At 54.0% G+C, this 18,637-nt stretch overlaps 1 protein-coding gene across 5 annotated transcripts; it reads left to right on the forward strand.

Annotated features, from left to right (window-relative positions):
* The first annotated feature begins 575 nt into the window (after positions 1-575).
* Positions 576-16,635, forward strand: PI16 (peptidase inhibitor 16). 5 transcript variants are annotated; one of them, XM_072918904.1, is made up of 6 exons: positions 8,011-8,216; positions 10,672-10,890; positions 11,136-11,245; positions 12,012-12,100; positions 12,493-14,580; positions 14,935-16,635. In XM_072918904.1, the coding sequence occupies exons 1-6, from the start codon at positions 8,064-8,066 to the stop codon at positions 15,075-15,077; spliced, it is 2,802 nt and encodes a 933-aa protein (XP_072775005.1). In that variant the 5' UTR covers positions 8,011-8,063; the 3' UTR covers positions 15,078-16,635. The 5 variants fall into 5 exon arrangements, with proteins under 5 accessions (XP_072775006.1, XP_072775005.1, XP_030147902.4 ...); XM_030292042.4 differs by having other exon boundaries at positions 14,938-16,635; XM_030292044.4 differs by lacking the exon at positions 12,493-14,580 and having other exon boundaries at positions 8,014-8,216.
* The last annotated feature ends 2,002 nt before the right edge of the window (positions 16,636-18,637 follow it).

Here is an 18,637-nt window from a genome sequence, read left to right on the forward strand (position 1 = left end):
CTGAACAGAGTTGATGCAGTTTCTCCATGCTGAGTTGAGGATGCTCCATGATGGTGTTAGATGAGCTCCAGGAGAGGTTGTGAGAGTTGTGCTGTGCCCTGACCTTCTCCTCTTTGACCCATGAACCAAGGTTCAGTTTGTGCTGGGACTGACCATGGAGCTCCCCTCTCCTGAGGACCGTGTTGGGCAGGGGTTTGAATTTTCTTATGAATGGGGAAACTGCAGCCAGACATTGCAGGGGTCCTTGGTGAGTGCCTTGTTCCTGTTGGAGAGCCCAGTGTCCCTCTCTTGCGCTGACTCTGAGCTCCTTTCAGACCTGGGACACGGACCTGGAGGTTGATGCTCAAGAGCATGCAGAGAAGTGCAGCTGGACCCAGAACGGGGGCCCAGGCAGGTTAAACCTCTTTGCAACAGCTTCAACCCTGGATGTAGAACTGGCCATTGAAGAATGGAATGGGGAGAGGAAATTCTACAACTCGACAACATCCACGTGTGTCCCCGGGCAGACGTGTGACAACTACACCCAGGTACCAGCTGCTGGGGTGGAGGGGCTGTTGGGACAGGAGCTGTACCACTGCTCCAGCTCCTCCCAAAATCTTTGCAAAAGGACAGGGAACCAGGTGGGATTCACAATGATAGAGGCAGACCTGGGCATGGTGTCAGTCATGAGCGGCCTTTTAGAGAAGACCTTTTTTGGAGAAAAGCTCTGCAGCCTTTTTTTTTGGCTGCTCAGCAGTGCCAGCTCAGTGCCAGCTTGTCTTGGGTAGAAGGATGAGGTCTGAGTGTTTCTTCACAGCTTGGGTGGGAGCAAAGAGGAGAAGCAATGGTGGTGGTAAGTGGATGGATGGATGGATGGATGGATGGATGGATGGATGGATGGATGGATGAACGGATGGATGGATGGTTCCAAGACCAAAGCAGAGGTGGTGATGCTCTGCCTGGGTAGACTGTATGGTAGGAAAGCTGTGGCACTGGAATATATGACCTTGGGAAGTTGGTTCAGACAGGGGCAAGGGAGAAGATTCTGAATGCCAAAGCAAGGTGGGGATGGGGATCTGGGGCACATGCTGGGAGATGAGGAAGATACTAGATTAGCTTTTAAGGCCAGGGGAGAGACTGCCTTCACCCAGTCCCCTCACCTTCAACCCTGGTCTTTGCCTCAGGTGGTCTGGGCAGAAACAACTCGCATTGGCTGTGGGAGCAGTTTTTGTAAGAAGACCCATGGAATCGAAACAGAAAACATACATCTGCTTGTTTGCAGCTATTATCCTCCGTAAGTTCCAGGCCCACACGCTGTTATCCATCCCCTGCTCTGTTCTGAGGGAGGTAACTCTGCTCCGTGGATTTAGCTGACCCCTGGTAAGGGTCAGGCTGGTGAGTAAATGGCCCTGACAGGCCGTGGCACAAGTCCAAGACCTGTTTTCAACATGAATCCCAAGTTTTGCCTTGGCTGGGATATGCCAGCTGAATCAGCCCCCTCTCTGGGATGGGTGTTTCCCCTTTCCTCATGCCTTCTTTATCTTGGTGTTTTCTGCTTCCAGGGGTAACATGAAAGGCAAAAAGCCCTACCAGGAAGGACCCTCGTGTGAAATGTGCCCCACGGACACAGTCTGTGTGAACAACCTGTGTGGTGAGTGAGCAGAGCCACAGAGCCCCTGGAGAGGCTGTTGGGACTGCGACCTTGGGCTGGGTCTGAGCTCTGAACCCTCCTGGAGCTGTCAGGAAGCCCTTGAGCTGCAGTTCCAGGGCTGAACCATGTTGTGGTTGTGAGGGACATTGAGATGTCTCCAGGTTGGGAACCCCAGAGTGGGGGATGGTCCAGAGTGACCTGAGAAGGATTGGCTGCTGTTTCAGCCCTTTGTTGGTTTCTGCTGGTCCCGCTCAGGGCAGGGATCTGCTGAGGTGAGCCAGCCCAAATCCATGGCACTTTTCATCTCTGCATCTCTTTCATTCACCCTAACAGTCCTGCCAAAACTCACAGCCACAGCCAAACCAGAACCCACAGCATCAGAGGCCACCATAACCACAGCCAAACCACCATCCAAAAACTCACTTCCAGCCACAATCACAGCCATGCCACCACCCACAGCCACACTGCCAAACACAGCCAAACCCAAACCCCCAACACTCTCACCCATCACAAGAGCCAAACCAAAACCTGCCACCACTCTCCCAACAACAACCCCAGCCCAGCCAAAACCCACAACACCAAAACCCATCACAGCTCTGGCTAAGCCAAAACCCACCACAACTCTGGCTAAGCCAATATCTGCTTGTACAACACCAGCATGTGCCACAATGGCAAAGACACAACCCAAAACTGCCACAACCACAAAGCCAGAGCACAAAGATCCTATTGAGGCAGCCAGCATTGCTCTTTCCTTTGAGCCTATGTCAGACCCATATCCAGAGGTTGAGGCAGGCAATGGAGAGCCTCTTAGCTCCTTCACTAAAGAGGATCTTCTACTCTAACTTCATATTTTCTTCTTTTCCTTCCATATCTGCCCTGGACACAGAAGAACTGGAGACAAACCATGACCAGACAAGTGTGGATCCACCCAAAGGAGGAGCCCCCAGTACCTGCTTGGGCCTTTCCCTCTTCCTCCTCCCCAGTGCCATCCTGCTGGGCCTTCTGCTCTGAAGGGTCTTCCTCAGCTGTCCCTGCACCTCTCACCAAGGCTTTGTCAGTGCTGGTTGTTCCACAGCCCTGGCAGGCTCAGGAGACTCCTTGGACAATTCACACGCTCCCTCCTCACGCTGCCTTCTCTGCCGCAGCCCCGGCAAGCCAAGGGCAGCCATCAGTGCTGGGGGAACTCTGTCCCCTTCCTGAGCAGACCTGAGGGCAGGAGGGTGTTACAGTGCACTCAGGATATGCTTTTTCCCATTTCCAGGGACCCCTGTGACTGGCATCAGATAAGCCTGGTCCTTTCCTTCCTGCTCTGAAGGGGTTGGTGCAGAGCCATAAAGCCCTCCCTGTCCAGAGCCTAGATAAGTCCACGACCCTTCCTTTCGTTCTCTTTCCCCCCTGATTTCATGGAATAAAGAAGCTGGACAACTACATCGGGGATAGAGCCTCTTTTGAATCTTTGCCCATCTCCTGATGTGCCTCCCCTCAAGGCCTCGAATATCTGGGCTGGCCTGGTAATTTGTGGGGCTGAGAGGGAGGAGCATCAGGAGGGTATTTGCCATAATGCTGGTGACCTTGGACACTTCTCCTTTGTCCATTTCCAGGCTGGAAGTGTTGAGCTCTCCCACCCATCTGCCTGTGTGGCTGGCAGGCCCTGCCACAGCCTGACCCTGGGGACAGCAGGATGAGCTGGGGACAATGAGCCATGGTGGTTGGCTTTGGTGCTTGCCAGGAGGAGTTTCCAACAGAAATGCTCTTTTCCCTCCAAATGTGTTTCTTTCAGTTTTGGGCAAATTTTATCTCTTTCCTAGCTTGTCCAAATAGAGTGGGTATTTGGGGATTTCTGTTTCCTTCTGGTTCTGGTGTGGCTCTGGCCAGTACTGCCCAGCTGTTCACCCCTCTCCACATCACATTCACCCCTCTCCTCCTCACAGTCTGCAGTGCTTCCCGCCTCCCTCTCTCCTCCTCCCTCTCTATTTCTGGCACATGTCCCATTCCTCAGTCACTTCAATGCCACAGATTTATTTTACCCGTGTGCCTGCACCTGTGTGCACGCACAGAAGAGAAACCTTCAGAGCTGAGAGAGGCCACCAGCTCCTTTATGCAGCTTTTCCCTGCATGGCTTCATTATTTGCATAATTTCATTGTATTTGAATTTAAATACAGATCCTGCTTGATGTGTAACTTGTGTGTGTGGTCAGGAGAGCAAATCCCCCAAGTGTTGGTATAATCTGAGCTCCAGAGATACAGGTGATGCTGTTACAGGTCGCTGGTGGCTCTGCTGCCCGGCAGCAGCAGCAGCTGTCCTGCAGAGCCCAGCTGCCTGGGGCTGCTCTCAGCTCCCAGCCCAGCCCAGCCCAGCCCAGCCCAGCCAGGAGGTGACCAGCAGATGGCACTGGGACAGGCACTGCTGAGAACTGGGCAGCTCAGCCCTGCCCGCACTCCTCAGCTGGATTTCATTGCCAGTTCAGATGTAGTTTTGGATCAGATTTTAAATGACCTCGTGCCCAGGTGCCCTGGCCGCTGCATGCTCTGGGAGCAGGCTGAGCTCCTGCTGCCCAGCTGCCTTCGGGGGAGAAATCCCTCCCTGCCTTATGGACAGATGAACAAATACAGCCCCAGAGGCTGCTCCTCAGCCGTGTGAGGGGAGAGGGCTCAGAGCTGGGAGAGCATTGCAGGACCTTGTCTGCTTTTGCATCTGTGTGAAGGACACTGTGGCATTCCCTAAAAGTTCCCTAGAAACACTACCAAGAGCAGAAAAGCATTTCTCCTCCCAGCAAGATCAGGGCACTCAGGCAAACCCAGATTTTTGCAGTGCTGGATCCCCTCATCCCGCTGAGAGCCATCAAGGTCCAACGGTGCTGCTGATTATCAGCCACCAACAGAATTCCAGGACTGAAGTGTTTTATCACCGGTGTGGGGCTGTGAACCTTGTGAAAACTCTTGGGTTTTGTTTTCCTGAAGGTTTGGACTTGTGGGGACAGGCTGTTGTGCAAGGACCTATTTATAGAGATCCTTGCAGCAGAAAGCTCCAAGCCAGAAGGAAATCCGCTTTCCTCTTGCCCTGCTGCCCGGGACAGGGGCTGAGCCTGCCCACACAGCCTTTGGGGGGCTTGGCTTCATCCTGACTTTGGGCCTTTGGGCAAGGGCAGGGTTTGGTGTGCTGCACAGGCCAGTGCACACAAACACTCAAGGCAGACTTCTGCAGCATTCCCACTCCATTTTGGGGGTTGGCATCAAGGGGACTCTGGCACTGGGGTGACCCTGGCAAAAATTCTGCCAGGTTCTTACAGCCCCATGGCTCTGAGTGCTGGGAGGAGGAGAAGGCATCACCCATCAGCTGTGCTGACTTGGGTTAAATGCTGGGATTTGTGGTGTTTATGAGGCCTGGTTTCACCTGCTGGGCTCCCTCCACCCCTGGGCCAGTTCCCAGCAGGGACAGGGAGGTGTTTGCTGCTGGTTGGGTGAGAGGAGGTTCCTTTGCTTCAGCTCCTGGATCTCCCATGAATGCAGTGGGTCAGAAAGGTTGGGGTGGGCACCTACATCCTGCTGGGTATTTGCATTTGGGGTTATGCTGCTGGCAGCTCCATCCAGCTTCCAAGTATTTCCTCAGAGTGTTTGGGCTGAAAATGCTCTTGTTCCACAATGTCCTGTGAGGGTCTGGGGAGGATCCACCTTTCTTGATCTTGCTTCCGGGCTGCTTTTTGCTAAAAGGTGTTGCCCTTCAAGGCCATTGAAACCATCTGCAAAACTAAAACAGGAGGGCATTTCTTCTGGTGGTAAGGGATGTATTTTGACCAAATCTGCCAAGCCCCTGTCTGCAGCACGGCTTCCAGAGTAGCTCCTGTCTTTAGCTGCCAGACGGGTGTGGTGCTCACACCTTCTGCTTTGTCAGGGTGGGAAACCCACAATGGCCAAACTGGGATGACCAAGGGGAGGATTTGATGCCTTGGCCAAAGAACTGCAAGTGAGCCCTGATCATTTTCCTCATCTTGAGCTCCAGTCTCAGAGATCCTTGGAAAGGCTGCAGGAGGCTGAGACCTCCCTAGAGAGTCTGGTGTTCCTAGTGACCTGCTGAGGTGGAATTGGGTGGGAATGGGGCTGTTCCTGCAGCTGTTGAGGCATTGTGGTGACAGACACAATCAGCTGAGTCACCCATAGGGTGTCTAACCGTGGCACTCACTGTACTGGTTTGGACAATACTCCACTCTCACCCTGCCCAGCTCAGAGGGACTCCCAGTCAACACTTGCATCCCAGCATTTCTAAATAATAGAATGGATGAATGGATAGTGTAGAAGACGATAAACTCCTCCAGAGCTCATAAATCCAGGCGAGTAGGGAGAAAAGAGATCCTGTTACTTCCACACCCGTGCAGGAGCCTTGTAGACACCGGCCAGCCCCGCTGGAGACCTCGAGACGTGGGTCAGAAGAAGCCCAGGCTGGGTCACTTGTGTGCTGCAGAGTGGGGCCTCTCTGGAGCCAGCAGGCTGGAGCAGAGCCTGTCAGGTGTTGGTGTGTGGCTCCTGATGTCCCCGTGCAGTGGCTGCTGCTCCCAGGGGTGTGGGGACAGGCTGTTCCTTGAGCGAGCAGAAGAAAAGCTGCATTCCACACACACTTACCTAATGCCGGCTGGACACGGGTGTCAGCTCCAGGGTGGGGCTTGGACCTTGCACTGCTAATCTTGATGCTTTAGCCATTGGCTCCAGAAGGAGCCGTCGGAGCAGGTTGGGAGTTGAGAAATGGCCCTGCACCCCTTTGGCAGCTGCTCTGCACTTGCCAAAGGCATCAGCTCTTACTCACGTTTCCCCATGAGCCACATGCCCTGGTGATGACTCCTCCTGGGCTGTTTGCTTTTCCTCACAAGCTCTGTGTATCCCATTTTCCTTCATCCTTGTGGCCACACTATCTCCTGCAGGGCTCAGCCAGGTGCTGTAGTACCAGGGGCAATGGGGAGCTTGGCCCTGCATCTCCACAGCACCTTTGGAGAGACCAGCACCTGTACTGGTCTAGTGGAAGGTGTCCCTGCTCATGGCAGAGGGGTTGGAATGAGATGAGCTCTCAAGTTCTTCCCAACCCAAACCATTCCATGGCTCTAAAATCCTCAGCACTGCCTTGTTCCATGTAAGCCAGGCCATAGTGAGCTGGCCGTAGGAGCTGGAGCCTGTGTTGATGTTTTCTAGATGTTTCTCCAGGTCTCCAGAGATCCAACAGCAAATGTGTTGAGGTGTCTCCATCAAGAGACAGATTTACCTTAGCAATATGTGAGAATCTCTGGTTTGACCATCTGAGTTGAAAACCTGGTGAGATCTTGGCCTCAGACCCCACTTGCAGGAATTGTTGGACAATTGAGGGCACGGCTGATCCCAGAGCTGGTGAAGGCCAAGGCAATACACAGAGCTAAGAGATCTGGGGGCAGTAGGAGAGCTGCTGTGGTGAGAGCAGAGATCCGGGTGGTCCAAAACCAAAGGAAAACCGACAAAGCATCGCCTGGGGAGTGGGGAGGGGAGGGGGAGGCAAAGCCGGCAGCGTGTGATGAACTTGGCTCCGCTCTGCAGCGCTGCCCACCCGCTGATCCCTGCGATCCCCGGAGCTCCTGGAGCCGGGCCGGGCAATTGCACAATCGCAGATGGGGAGGCTGGAGCAGCCCGGGGGCTGCGGGACACGGCTGCTGAACCCTCCAGGTGTCTGCGGGAACGGAGCACAGCCTGTCCCCGCAGAGCCATGCTTTGGTTACTGCAGCCAGCCCCGAGGGCAGCCACACGCTCCCAGCTCCCCTGCTTGGGGCAATTTCAGCTCTGTTCCCTGTTCTTCCTCTCCTGATGGCTCAGGGAGGAGGCACAACCCTCTGCTTCCCCTGTTGGCACCAGGCTGGGGAGCCCCGGGGCTGTTCCTCAGCTGCCAAATGCTGTCCCCAGCACAGACACGGGGTGGCCGAGGTGGCTCTGACCCTGCCTGGGGAGTTGCTGTGCTGCAAACTGCTCTCAGCAATTGCATCTTGCTGCCTTTGTTTCTAACGCAGCTGCATTCCAGGCACGGGGGAAGACCCGTGTGGAAACAGGGCTGTGTCAACTGCTGTGGGATTATTGTTATAGATTAGAAAAATAGAACAGGAGGTAGAGGAGAGGACCTGTAACGGAGGGCTCAGGGGATGGCTGAGGTTTGGAGCAGCAGAGGTTTGGATGAAGGATGCCAATCCAGGGATTGGGATTCGGGCACAGGGTCTGTCCCAGGGAGAGGACCCTGCGTGTTTGTTGGCACTGCTGCCTCTCCATCAAGGCCGATATGTGAGATGGGTGTGTTCTGCATGGCTCCAAAACTCTAATAAATATATTTCCTCCCCAATCTTCAAGCTGTTGGGTGTTCCTTGCTTTTGGGAGGTGCTTTAAATCTGACTGCCAGAGCCGTGGGCTGCTGAGAGCAGAAGCTGCCTGCACGATGCTGAGCTCAGGTCTTCCTCCCGTTCTCCTGGTGCTCTCCGTGCTGGAGCTGAGCTGGTCCCTGAGTGATGAAGAAAAGAAGATCATCTTGGATGAGCATAATAAATATCGCTCCCAGGTCTCTCCTCCTGCCAAGGCTATGATGAAGATGGTAAGTGGCTTTTATTACAGAGGAATATTGGGGTGTTTGTGTGGTCCAAGGCTCGATCTCAATGCGAGGAGGGATCAGGGTGTTCTTTAGGGGAGGCATGACAATTTTCCTGTAGGGTTACAAGTGGGTCTTAATGGAGGGGTTCCCTAGACTGCCTCTAAAGAGAAGAGTTTCCTTCACCTTTGGAGTTGTCTTTGATCATGTTCTGGAAGTTCCTAAATGTGATGTGAGTCCCCAGATGCTTTCCATGAGAGTGATGCAGCTCTCACCCACATGAGTGGCTGCTGGAGCCCCCTGTGATGGCAGGAAGGGCAGGTGAGACCCTGCCCTGAGCAGGTGCCATGACCTGGAGACTTTGCCATGGTCATTGCCAAGAGGTGGTGGGGGAATCTTTCTGCGTGGGACATCACACAGTGCTCTGTATCTGCCTTTGCAGGTGAAGGTAATTTTATCTATTGGAGGGAATGTCAGCTTGTCAGTCAAGGTCTTTCAGTTATTTGGGCTCATCACACTCCTAATCCTCACCATGACTTGGTGTCTTGGAGATGTGGGATCCCCTGTTTTGCTTGGGGAAATCGAGTCAATGAAATCCTACTGTAGGTCATAGTGGGACCTGTAGTAGGACCGAAAACAAGCTTGGTGCTGCTACTGCTTTTTGTCCTGTTCAGACTCTTGCTTTGATTAGAATTTGGCTTTGAAGTTTTATCTTGCACCACATACTATTTTTCCTCATTGTTTGCAAATCACACAGAGAAGGATAATTGTTTATCATGGAGAGCTGGAGTCCTTTCCTCTTTGGGTCACAGTGTGCTTGGAGGGCACCTCCCTGCTTGGCCCAGAAATTGCCCAGAATGAGTAAAACCTTTTTGGGCTGGTAAATGGGAGCTTAACAATTCGAGGAAGCAAAAAGTTAAACTCAGGGAGAGAAGGCCTGACCAGTGACTGCAGAATAAAAGGGGACAGAGCCAGAACCCTCAGCGCCATGATCCCACCAGGCACAGCAAACTCAGAGTATCAGGGCTTTGGAGCCAAAGTCTTAGAGAAAGCCTGAGGGAAATGATCTCTCAGGGTCTTTAAGTCAATTCCAAACCTGTGGGGGCTGCTCATGGCTGAATCTTTGATTGCAGCCCCCAGGTTTGAGATGCTCCTTCTGCAGCTTCTGCTCCTGCTTGAACACGCAGGACCTGCTCATGGTCCAGGGACAAAGACTTTTTCAATTTGTAGCCAGCAAATGTTTAGCTCACAGCAGCCCTGACGATTCCTCAGTAGAGGTTTTCCATGAGAACACCATCCTCATCTCCCTCCTGGGACCTTTGCTTGGGCTGAGTTTGCCTCTGCGCTCACCTGCTGCCATGGCACTGTGCCTGGCTGAGGTCACTCCGTGCTTCCTTTTGGGACATGGAGCTGGTTGCTTTGGAAATATTTAGTTGAAGGGGGGGAATCTCTATCCTAAAGCCACTTTACTAATGAGGCAAGTCTGCAGGTGTGAGTCCCCCGTTTATGGAGCCCAGCTCTGTGTCAGAAGAAGAGGGGTGTGTGCTCCCCAAATTGGGTCTCCAGCCATCTCTGTCAGCGTGGCCTGGGGCCATGGTGGGAGCTGAACCAACACCCTGTGTCCCATCCAGGTGTTTCCTCCCCACAGCACCTTCAGGCCTGTCCTCATCCCCTCGACACCCCAGTGGTGACATGCCCTCCTGTCTGGCACCTTTTGGACCCAGCCCTGGCTCTGTCAGGAGGGTCCCCCCTCAGGACCCCCTGTTTGCAGGGCTGCCTTCCAAGCCAAGCTGCTCTCTCCATCAAGGATGGTCCGAACAGCTGCAGCGCAGGATTCCCCATATGCATGCCTGCGAGAAAAGCTCTCCACCTTCTCCTCCTCCTCCTCCTCCTCCTCATTCTCCTCCCTGTGGCCGGGGGCTCAGCTGGTGGCGGGGCCGCTGCTGCTCCAGAGGGGGCTCCTGGCCGGCAGCCAGGCAGCCACGTCTCGGTTCCAGGCAAACAGATGATGCTTCCCAGGAGCCAGTGCTCCCAGGCTTTGTTCAGCTGCCAGGAGAGATGTGTCCCATTCCCCTCCTGTCCCCACCCTGGGCGAGGAGGGATGGCCCCAGACCCCTCTGGCGTGACCCACAGTGGGTTTCCTTCTTCTGCCATGACTTCATGGTTTCTCCATGCTGAGTTGGGGATGCTCCATGATGGTGTTAGATGAGCTCCAGGAGAGGTTGTGAGAGTTGTGCTGTGCCCTGACCTTCTCCTCTTTGACCCATAAACCAAGGTTCAGTTTGTGCTGGGACTGACCATGGAGCTCCCCTCTCCTGAGGACCGTGTTGGGCAGGGGTTTGAATTTTCTTTATGAATGAGGAAACTGCAGCCAGACATTGCAGGGGTCCTTGGTGAGTGCCTTGTTCCTGTTGGAGAGCCCAGTGTCCCTCTCTGTGCGCTGACTCTGAGCTCCTTTCAGACCTGGGACACGGACCTGGAGGCCCTTGCTCAATCCTATGCAGAGAAGTGCATCTGGGACCACAACAAGGAGAGGGGCCGACGGGGAGAAAACCTCTTTGCTATGGCCCCAACCCTGGAACTAGAATTTGCCGTGGAAGACTGGAACGGGGAGGAGAAATTCTACAACTTGACAACATCCACGTGTGTCCCTGGGCAGATGTGTGGCCACTACACCCAGGTACCAGCTGCTGGGGTGGAGGGGTGGCTGCTCAGCAGAGCTGGGTGCCAGATCTTCTCAGACAGAGAGATGAAGTCTGAGTGTTTCTTGGCAGCTTGGGTAGGAGCAGAGATGGTGCTGGATGCCAAAGCAACGTGGGGATGCGGGATCTGTGGGATGAGGAGGTCTTTGGAGCAGCCTTTAAGGCCAGGGGACAAGTTGCCTTTACCCAATCCCCTCACCTCCACCCTGTTTTTTTACCTTAGGTGGTCTGGTCAAGCACACATCAGATCGGCTGTGGGGCACATTTTTGTGAGAAGATTGATGGAATTGAAACAGAGAACATGCACTTGCTTGTTTGCAACTATTATCCCCCGTAAGTCCCAGGCCCTGCATGGATTGGTGCATCTCAGTGGGGTTTCTGTGCTGGAAATACCCTGGCTTCAGCCTTATGTCACAGCAGGGTTTGTCCTTGGTCAGAAATAGATGTTCCAAATAATGCTTCTGTTATCTTGGGTTGGTCCCAGACTAAGGAAGGGTTGTCTGGAGATCCTGGCCTATGATTGTGACTGCTGAGTTCTGGTTCAGCTCCTGGAACACAGCCAGGGAGGGACCTTCTTCCCCGAGAGCTGCTCAAGGCTGAGGTGGCAGTAGCTGGGGGTACAAACACTCCCCTGCCCTGAGCCTTGCTCTTCCCTGCCAGCAGTAGCTGCTGCCTGGGGTGGAGAAGCCCTTTTGCAGCAGCAGGAAGGGTTGGACATGGGAAGAGAGCTGGTTACTTCTGACCAGCCTTGGCACCACTTGCTTGGAGCTTCTGAGAGCACCAAGAGTGGCCAGTGGCTGCAGACCTTCCTGGGGTGAGAAAGACAAGTATTCCCTGTCCCAGTATCCATCCCCTGCTCTGTTCTGAGGGGGGTGAGGGATCTGCTCCATGGAGTTGTCTGCCCTGGCTTTAGCTGCCTTGGGGTCAGGCTGGTGAGTAAATGGCCCTGACAAGCCGTGGCAGAAGTCCAAGACCTGTTTTCTACATGAATCCCAAGTTTTGCCTTGGCTGGGATATGCCAGCTGAATCAGCCCCCTCTCTGGGATGGGTTTTTCCCCTTTCCTCATGCCTTCTTTATCTTGGTGTTTTCTCCTTCCAGGGGTAACGTGAAAGGCAAAAAGCCCTACCAGGAAGGACCCTCGTGTGAAATGTGCCCCACAGACACAGTCTGTGTGAACAACCTGTGTGGTGAGTGAGCAGAGCCACAGAGCCCCTGGAGAGGCTGTTGGGATTGTGACCTTGGGCTGGGTGTGAGCTCTGAACCCTCCTGGAGCTGTCAGGAAGCCCTTGAGCTGCAGTTCCAGGGCTGGACCATGAGACAGGACAACTGCCTTAAGATAAGGAGGGGCTTGTACCCCATTAGGCAGTGGGGTTTGCCTCTTGTGGGGCAGGAGGTTGTGAGGGACATTGAGATGTCTCCAGGTTGGGAACCCCAGAGTGGGGGATGGCCCAGAGTGACCTGAGAGGGGTTGGCTGCTATTTCAGCCCTCGTTGGCTTCTGCTGGTCCTGCTCAGTGCAGGGGATCCATTGAGGTCAGCTGAGCCAGCCCTAACCCACGGCACTTTTCATCTCTCACCAGAACTCGTTGTAGAAGAGACCACTCCGGCCTCTGTGACAACAAAGGCAAGGCCATCCGCCCCAGCCACAGCTAAACCAGAGCCCACAGCCACAGCCAAACCAGAGCCCACAGCCACAGGCAAACCAGAGCCCACAGCCACAGCCAAACCAGAGCCCACAGCCAAACCAGAGCCCACAGCTACAGCCAAACCAGAGCCCACAGCCAAACCTGAACCCACAGTCAAACCAGAGCCCACAGCCACAGCCAAACCAGCACCCACAGCCACAGCCAAACCAGAGCCCACAGCCAAACCTGAACCCACAGTCAAACCAGAGCCCACAGCCACAGCCAAACCAGCACCCACAGCCACAGCCAAACCTGAACCCACAGTCAAACCTGAACCCACAGTCAAACCAGAGCCCACAGCCACAGCCAAACCAGAGCCTACAGCCACAACCAAACCAGCACCCACAGCCACAGCCAAACCAGAGCCCACAGCCAAACCTGAACCCACAGTCAAACCTGAACCCACAGCCAAACCAGAGCCCACAGCCACAGCCAAACCAGAGCCCACAGGCAAACCAGAGCCCACAGCCACAGCCAAACCAGAGCCCACAGTCAAACCAGAACCCACAGGCAAACCTGAGCCCACAGCCACAGCCAAACCAGAATCCACAGCCAAACCTGAATCCACATCACCAGTTAACACCACAGCTGAACCAGAACCCACACCAGTGTCCACCACAGCCAAACCAGCACCTACAACATCAGTACATACATCAAAACCTGAACCCACACCAGTGTCCACCACAGCCAAACCAGCACCTACAACTTCAGTACATACAGCAAAACCTGAACCCACACCATTGTCCACCACAGCCAAATCTGTACCCACAAAACCAGTGTCTACCACAGCCAAGCCAATCCCTACCACCACACTGCCAACCACAACCACAGCCAAGCCACCACCCACAGCCACCCTCCCAGCCACAGCCAAGCCCAAAGCCCCAGCACAGGCACCCTTCAGCACAGCCAAGCCAAAACCTGCCGGCACGCTCCCAACAACAACCCCAGCCAGGCCAAAACCCACAGCACCAGCAGCCCCCACAGCCACGGCCAAGCCAAAACCCACCATGCCAGCAGCCACCAGCACTGCAGCCAAGCCAAAGCCCACCACAACTATGGCCAAGCCAACACCCACCACACCAAAACCCACCCTAATAACCACCACCACTAAGCCAACAACCACCACTACCACCAAGACATCACCCACCCCCCTGAAACCCAACACAACAACCACCACCACCAAACCAACACCCTCCACACCAGACCCCACCACAATCACCACCACCAAACTAACACCCACCACAACCACCACCACCACCAAACCAACACCCACCACACCAAAACCCATCACAACCACCACCAAACCAACACCCACCACACCAAACCCCACCACAACCACCTCTACAGCCAAACCAAAGCCAACCACAACTATGGCCAAGCCAACACCCACCACACCAAAATCCAGCCCAACTGTAGCTAAGCCAAAACTTGCTACAGCCACAGCCAAACCAACACCCACCACACCAACATCTACCACCACTACAGCCAAGCCAACACCTGCTGGTACAACACTAGCACCTGCCACAACAGCAAAGACACAACTGAAAACTGCCACAACCACAAAGCCAGAACCAGAACGACCTGATCCTACTGAGGCAACCGGGATCACTCTTTCCTTTGAGCCCACCTTAGACCCAGATTATGATGTGTCTCCAGAGGCAGACACTGGGGAGCCTCTTAGCTCCTTCACTACAGAGGATCCAGCCTCATTAGAAAGCATGGGCACAGCCTTCAGCCCCAGATCAGTCCCAGAAATAAAGAAAGGTGTCAAAGAGCATGGGAAAGAGAAATCAGCCTTTCCCAGTCAATCTCCATCCCTCAGCCAAGCTGTTCCTGAGATGAAGCTAGGTTTCAATAGAGCTGAGCTCATAACCCCCTCCAAGTCAGTGGTCCTCAGCCCTGAAGAGCCCACGTTCTTGCGTTTAACATCATCCTCCAAAGACAAAAAAGGGCCGAGCCCCCATTTCCAGACCTCCCTCTCAGGTAAGGCAACCGTGGAGTTTGTCCTGGCATGGACACTTGGACATTCAGGGATCCCCAAGCAGCATGGAGAGGGCTTGGGAGGAGCAGTGTCAGACTGGTCCTTTGGATCCTCCTCTTGTATGTGGCACCAAGCCTTTTCCTCACTCTGCTCTAACCCTGAGGGGCTGGTTGGATGTCTCATCTCTGAAGCATGGTCCCATTCACAGCCTGCTCCCACTAACGCACAGCTTCCCTGGACCAGAGCTCGGCTGCCTCACGGAGCCTCGGGGCACGTCATGGCACACCTGCATGAGTGGGAGCTTCTCTTCTGCCAGATCTTCCCCTCTTACTCCACATTTTCCTCTCTTCTTCCAGCAGGTGCCCTGGACACAGAAGAACTGGAGACAAACCATGACCAGACAAGTGTGGATCCACCCAAAGGAGGAGCCCCCAGTACCTGCTTGGGCCTTTCCCTCCTCCTCCTCCCCAGTGCCATCCTGCTGGGCCTTCTGCTCTGAAGGGTCTTCCTCAGCTGTCCCTGCACCTCTCACCAAGGCTTTGTCAGCGCTGGTTGTTCCACAGCCCTGGCAGGCTCAGGAGACTCCTTGGACAATTCACACGCTCCCTCCTCACGCTGCCTTCTCTGCCGCAGCCCCGGCGAGCCAAGGGCAGCCATCAGTGCTGGGGGAACTCTGTCCCCTTCCTGAGCAGACCTGAGGGCAGGAGGGTGTTTGCCATAATGCTGGTGACCTTGGATGCTTCTCCTTTTTCCTGGCTTCTATTCCATTTCCAGGCTGGAAGTGTTGAGCTCTCCCACCCATCTGCCCGTGTGGCTGGCAGGCCCTGCCACAGCCTGACCCTGGGGACAGCAGGGTGACCTGGGGACAGTGAGCCATGGTGGTTGGCTTTGGTGTTTGTAGATGAGACATGGTGGTTGGCTTTGGTGGTTTTTACCAGCAGAAATGCTCTTTTCCTTCCCAATGTGTCTGTCTCAATTTTGGACAAGTCTTACCTCCTTCCCTTCTTGTCCAAATAGAGTGGCTCTTTTGAGGATTTCTGTTTCCTCCTGGTTCTGATGGAGCTCTGGCCAGTACTACCCAGCTGCTCCCCCTCTCCTCCTCACACTCTGCAGCCCTTGCCTCCTCCCAAGCCACAGATTTATTTTACGCCTGTGCCTGCACCTGTGTGCACGCACAGAAGAGAAACCTTCAGAGCTGAGAGAGGCCACCAGCTCCTCCATGTAGCCTTTCCCTGCATGGCTTCATTCTTTGCATAATTTCAGTGTATTTGAATTTAGATACAGATTCCTCTTGACATGTAATCTGTGTGTGTGTGTGGTCAAGGAGAACAAGTCCCCACTTGTGCTGGTACAATCTGAGCTCCAGAGATACAGGTGACCTTGTTAGAGGTTATTGGTGGCTCCTGGGCCTGTTGCAGGACCACTGGCATTGTCTGGGCCACTGTGTTTTGTTACCCCACTTCTCTCCTCCCTTCACCTGAGGATTCCCAGTCAGGTGTGTTAAATATGTGACAAGCTTTGCAGACAGGTGGAAGGAAGATAATGGGCAGATACAGCCCCTTCTCTGGTCATTGCAGCCTTTCATTTCTACAGATGAGGTGGAGGATGACTTGAAGACCATTATTCAGATCCTCCACTGCTGCTCTGTCCTGTGCATCCCCAGAGCATGCACTGAATAAATCCTGTTGTGAAAGTCTATTCACTCTCTCTCTGGGGGATCTGGACACCTGGGAGCTACTTATTATACCTGTAAAATGCTCTTAATTATGTGCTTACACAGAATTGCTAAAAGACAACATGACTTCTGTGGGTCCTGAAGAGATTTTTTGGCTTTCCAAAAGCATCTATGTGCTGCTTTTTGTAAGGGTGTAACTTAATGTTTCTAAACCTGTGTAAAAGCAGCAGGAGGCCATGGGGATTGAGGATGATGCAGGGAATTTTTCTTGAGCATCCAGCTGAGTGTAAAGTAAAAATGTGTCCCCACCAGGAATTCTTGGACAAGGAAAGCGAGGCAAAAAGAGCTCAGAGCAAAAAAAGAAATAAAAACTATGACTGGAGCACATCTGGTTCTCTGTTTTAGGAAGCCCAGCACATGCCTCTCACACACAATTTCATCTCTGTGGCACAGAAAAAAGTTAAATACAAGTGTACGTCCCTAGATTCTGGGTTTTTTTGCAGCATTTTCACCTCAGAATATCCCTCTGGCAGCAGCATAAGGAGAAAGGGCCTCGACAGGCAGAATCAGTACTGGAGTGATTCTGGTATCTGACTTTGCCTTTTTGCTTTTCCCCATCCTCCTGCCCCTGCTTTTCGCAGCAGAGCCGCCCTGCAGCTGCACATTCGGCTCCTCCGAGCCCTGCTGCAGGAGCAGCAGCAGCAGCAGCAGCAGCAGCAGCAGCAGCAGCTGTCCTGCAGAGCCCAGCTGCCTGGGGCTGCTCTCAGCTCCCAGCCCAGCCCAGCCCAGCCAGGAGGTGACCAGCAGATGGCACTGGGACAGGCACCGCTGAGAACTGGGCAGCTCAGCCCTGCCCGCACTCCTCAGCTGGATTTCATTGCCAGTTCAGATGTAGTTAAGGATCAGATTTGAAATGACCTCGTGCCCAGGTGCCCTGGCTGCTGCACGCTCTGGGAGCAGGCTGAGCTCCTGCTGCCGAGCTGCCTTCGGGGGAGAAATCCCTCCCTGCCTTATGGACAGATGAACAAATACAGCCCCAGAGGCTGCTCCTCAGCCGTGTGAGGGGAGAGGGCTCAGAGCTGGGAGAGCACTGCAGGACCTTGTCTGCTTTTGCATCTGTGTGAAGGCCACTGTGGCATTCCCTAAAAGTTCCCTAGAAACACTACCAAGAGCAGAAAAGCATTTCTCCTCCCAGCAAGATCAGGGCACTCAGGCAAACCCTGATTTTTGCAGTGCTGGATCCCCTCATCCTGCTGAGAGCCATCGAGGTCCAACAGTGCTGCTGATTATCAGCCACCAACAGAATTCCAGGATTGAAGTGTTTTATCACCGGTGTGGGGCTGTGAACCTTGTGAAAACTCTTGGGTTTTGTTTTCCTGAAGGTTTGGACTTGTGGGGACAGGCTGTTGTGCAAGGACCTATTTATAGAGATCCTTGCAGCAGAAAGCTCCAAGCCAGAAGGAAATCCGCTTTCCTCTTGCCCTGCTGCCCGGGACAGGGGCTGAGCCTGCCCACACAGCCTTTGGGGGGCTTGGCTTCATCCTGACTTTGGGCCTTTGGGCAAGGGCAGGGTTTGGTGTGCTGCACAGGCGAGTGCACACAAACACTCAAGGCAGACTTCTGCAGCATTCCCACTCCATTTTGGGGGTTGGCATCAAGGGGACTCTGGCACTGGGGTGACCCTGGCAAAGATTCTGCCAGGTTCTTACAGCCCCATGGCTCTGAGTGCTGGGAGGAGGAGAAGGCATCACCCATCAGCTGTGCTGACTTGGGTTAAATGCTGGGATTTGTGGTGTTTATGAGGCCTGGTTTCACCTGCTGGGCTCCCTCCACCCCTGGGCCAGTTCCCAGCAGGGACAGGGAGGTGTTTGCTGCTGGTTGAGCGAGAGGAGGTTCCTTTGCTTCAGCTCCTGGATCTCCCATGAATGCAGTGGGTCAGAAAGGTTGGGGTGAGCACCTACATACTGCTGGGTATTTGCATTTGGGGTTATGCTGCTGGCAGCTCCATCCAGCTTCCAAGTATTTCCTCAGAGTGTTTGGGCTGAAAATGCTCTTGTTCCACAATGTCCTGTGAGGGTCTGGGGAGGATCCACCTTCCTTGATCTTACTTCCAGGCTGGTTTTTGCTAAAAGGATGTGCCTATTCCTCCCTGCCATTGTGGTCAGGGATGATGTGGCTGCCCCAGTGCCATGTGCTGTGGGATCTTGGCCAGTGAGTCAGGTGAGTGTCCCACATATCCATGGGTGGAAGCTCAGCCGGGCTGGTCCCCCTCCTCCTGGGAAAAGCTTCCCTTTCCTTTGTGCCAGGATGCATTGGAACAATTAAACATTATCTGGGATGGTTTCTTAGCCCCTGATGGGATTTATATGGGTTAGTGGACCCTG

Source organism: Taeniopygia guttata, chromosome 26 (genome assembly GCF_048771995.1).
Source record: "Taeniopygia guttata chromosome 26, bTaeGut7.mat, whole genome shotgun sequence".
NCBI classification, from domain to species: domain Eukaryota; kingdom Metazoa; phylum Chordata; class Aves; order Passeriformes; family Estrildidae; genus Taeniopygia; species Taeniopygia guttata.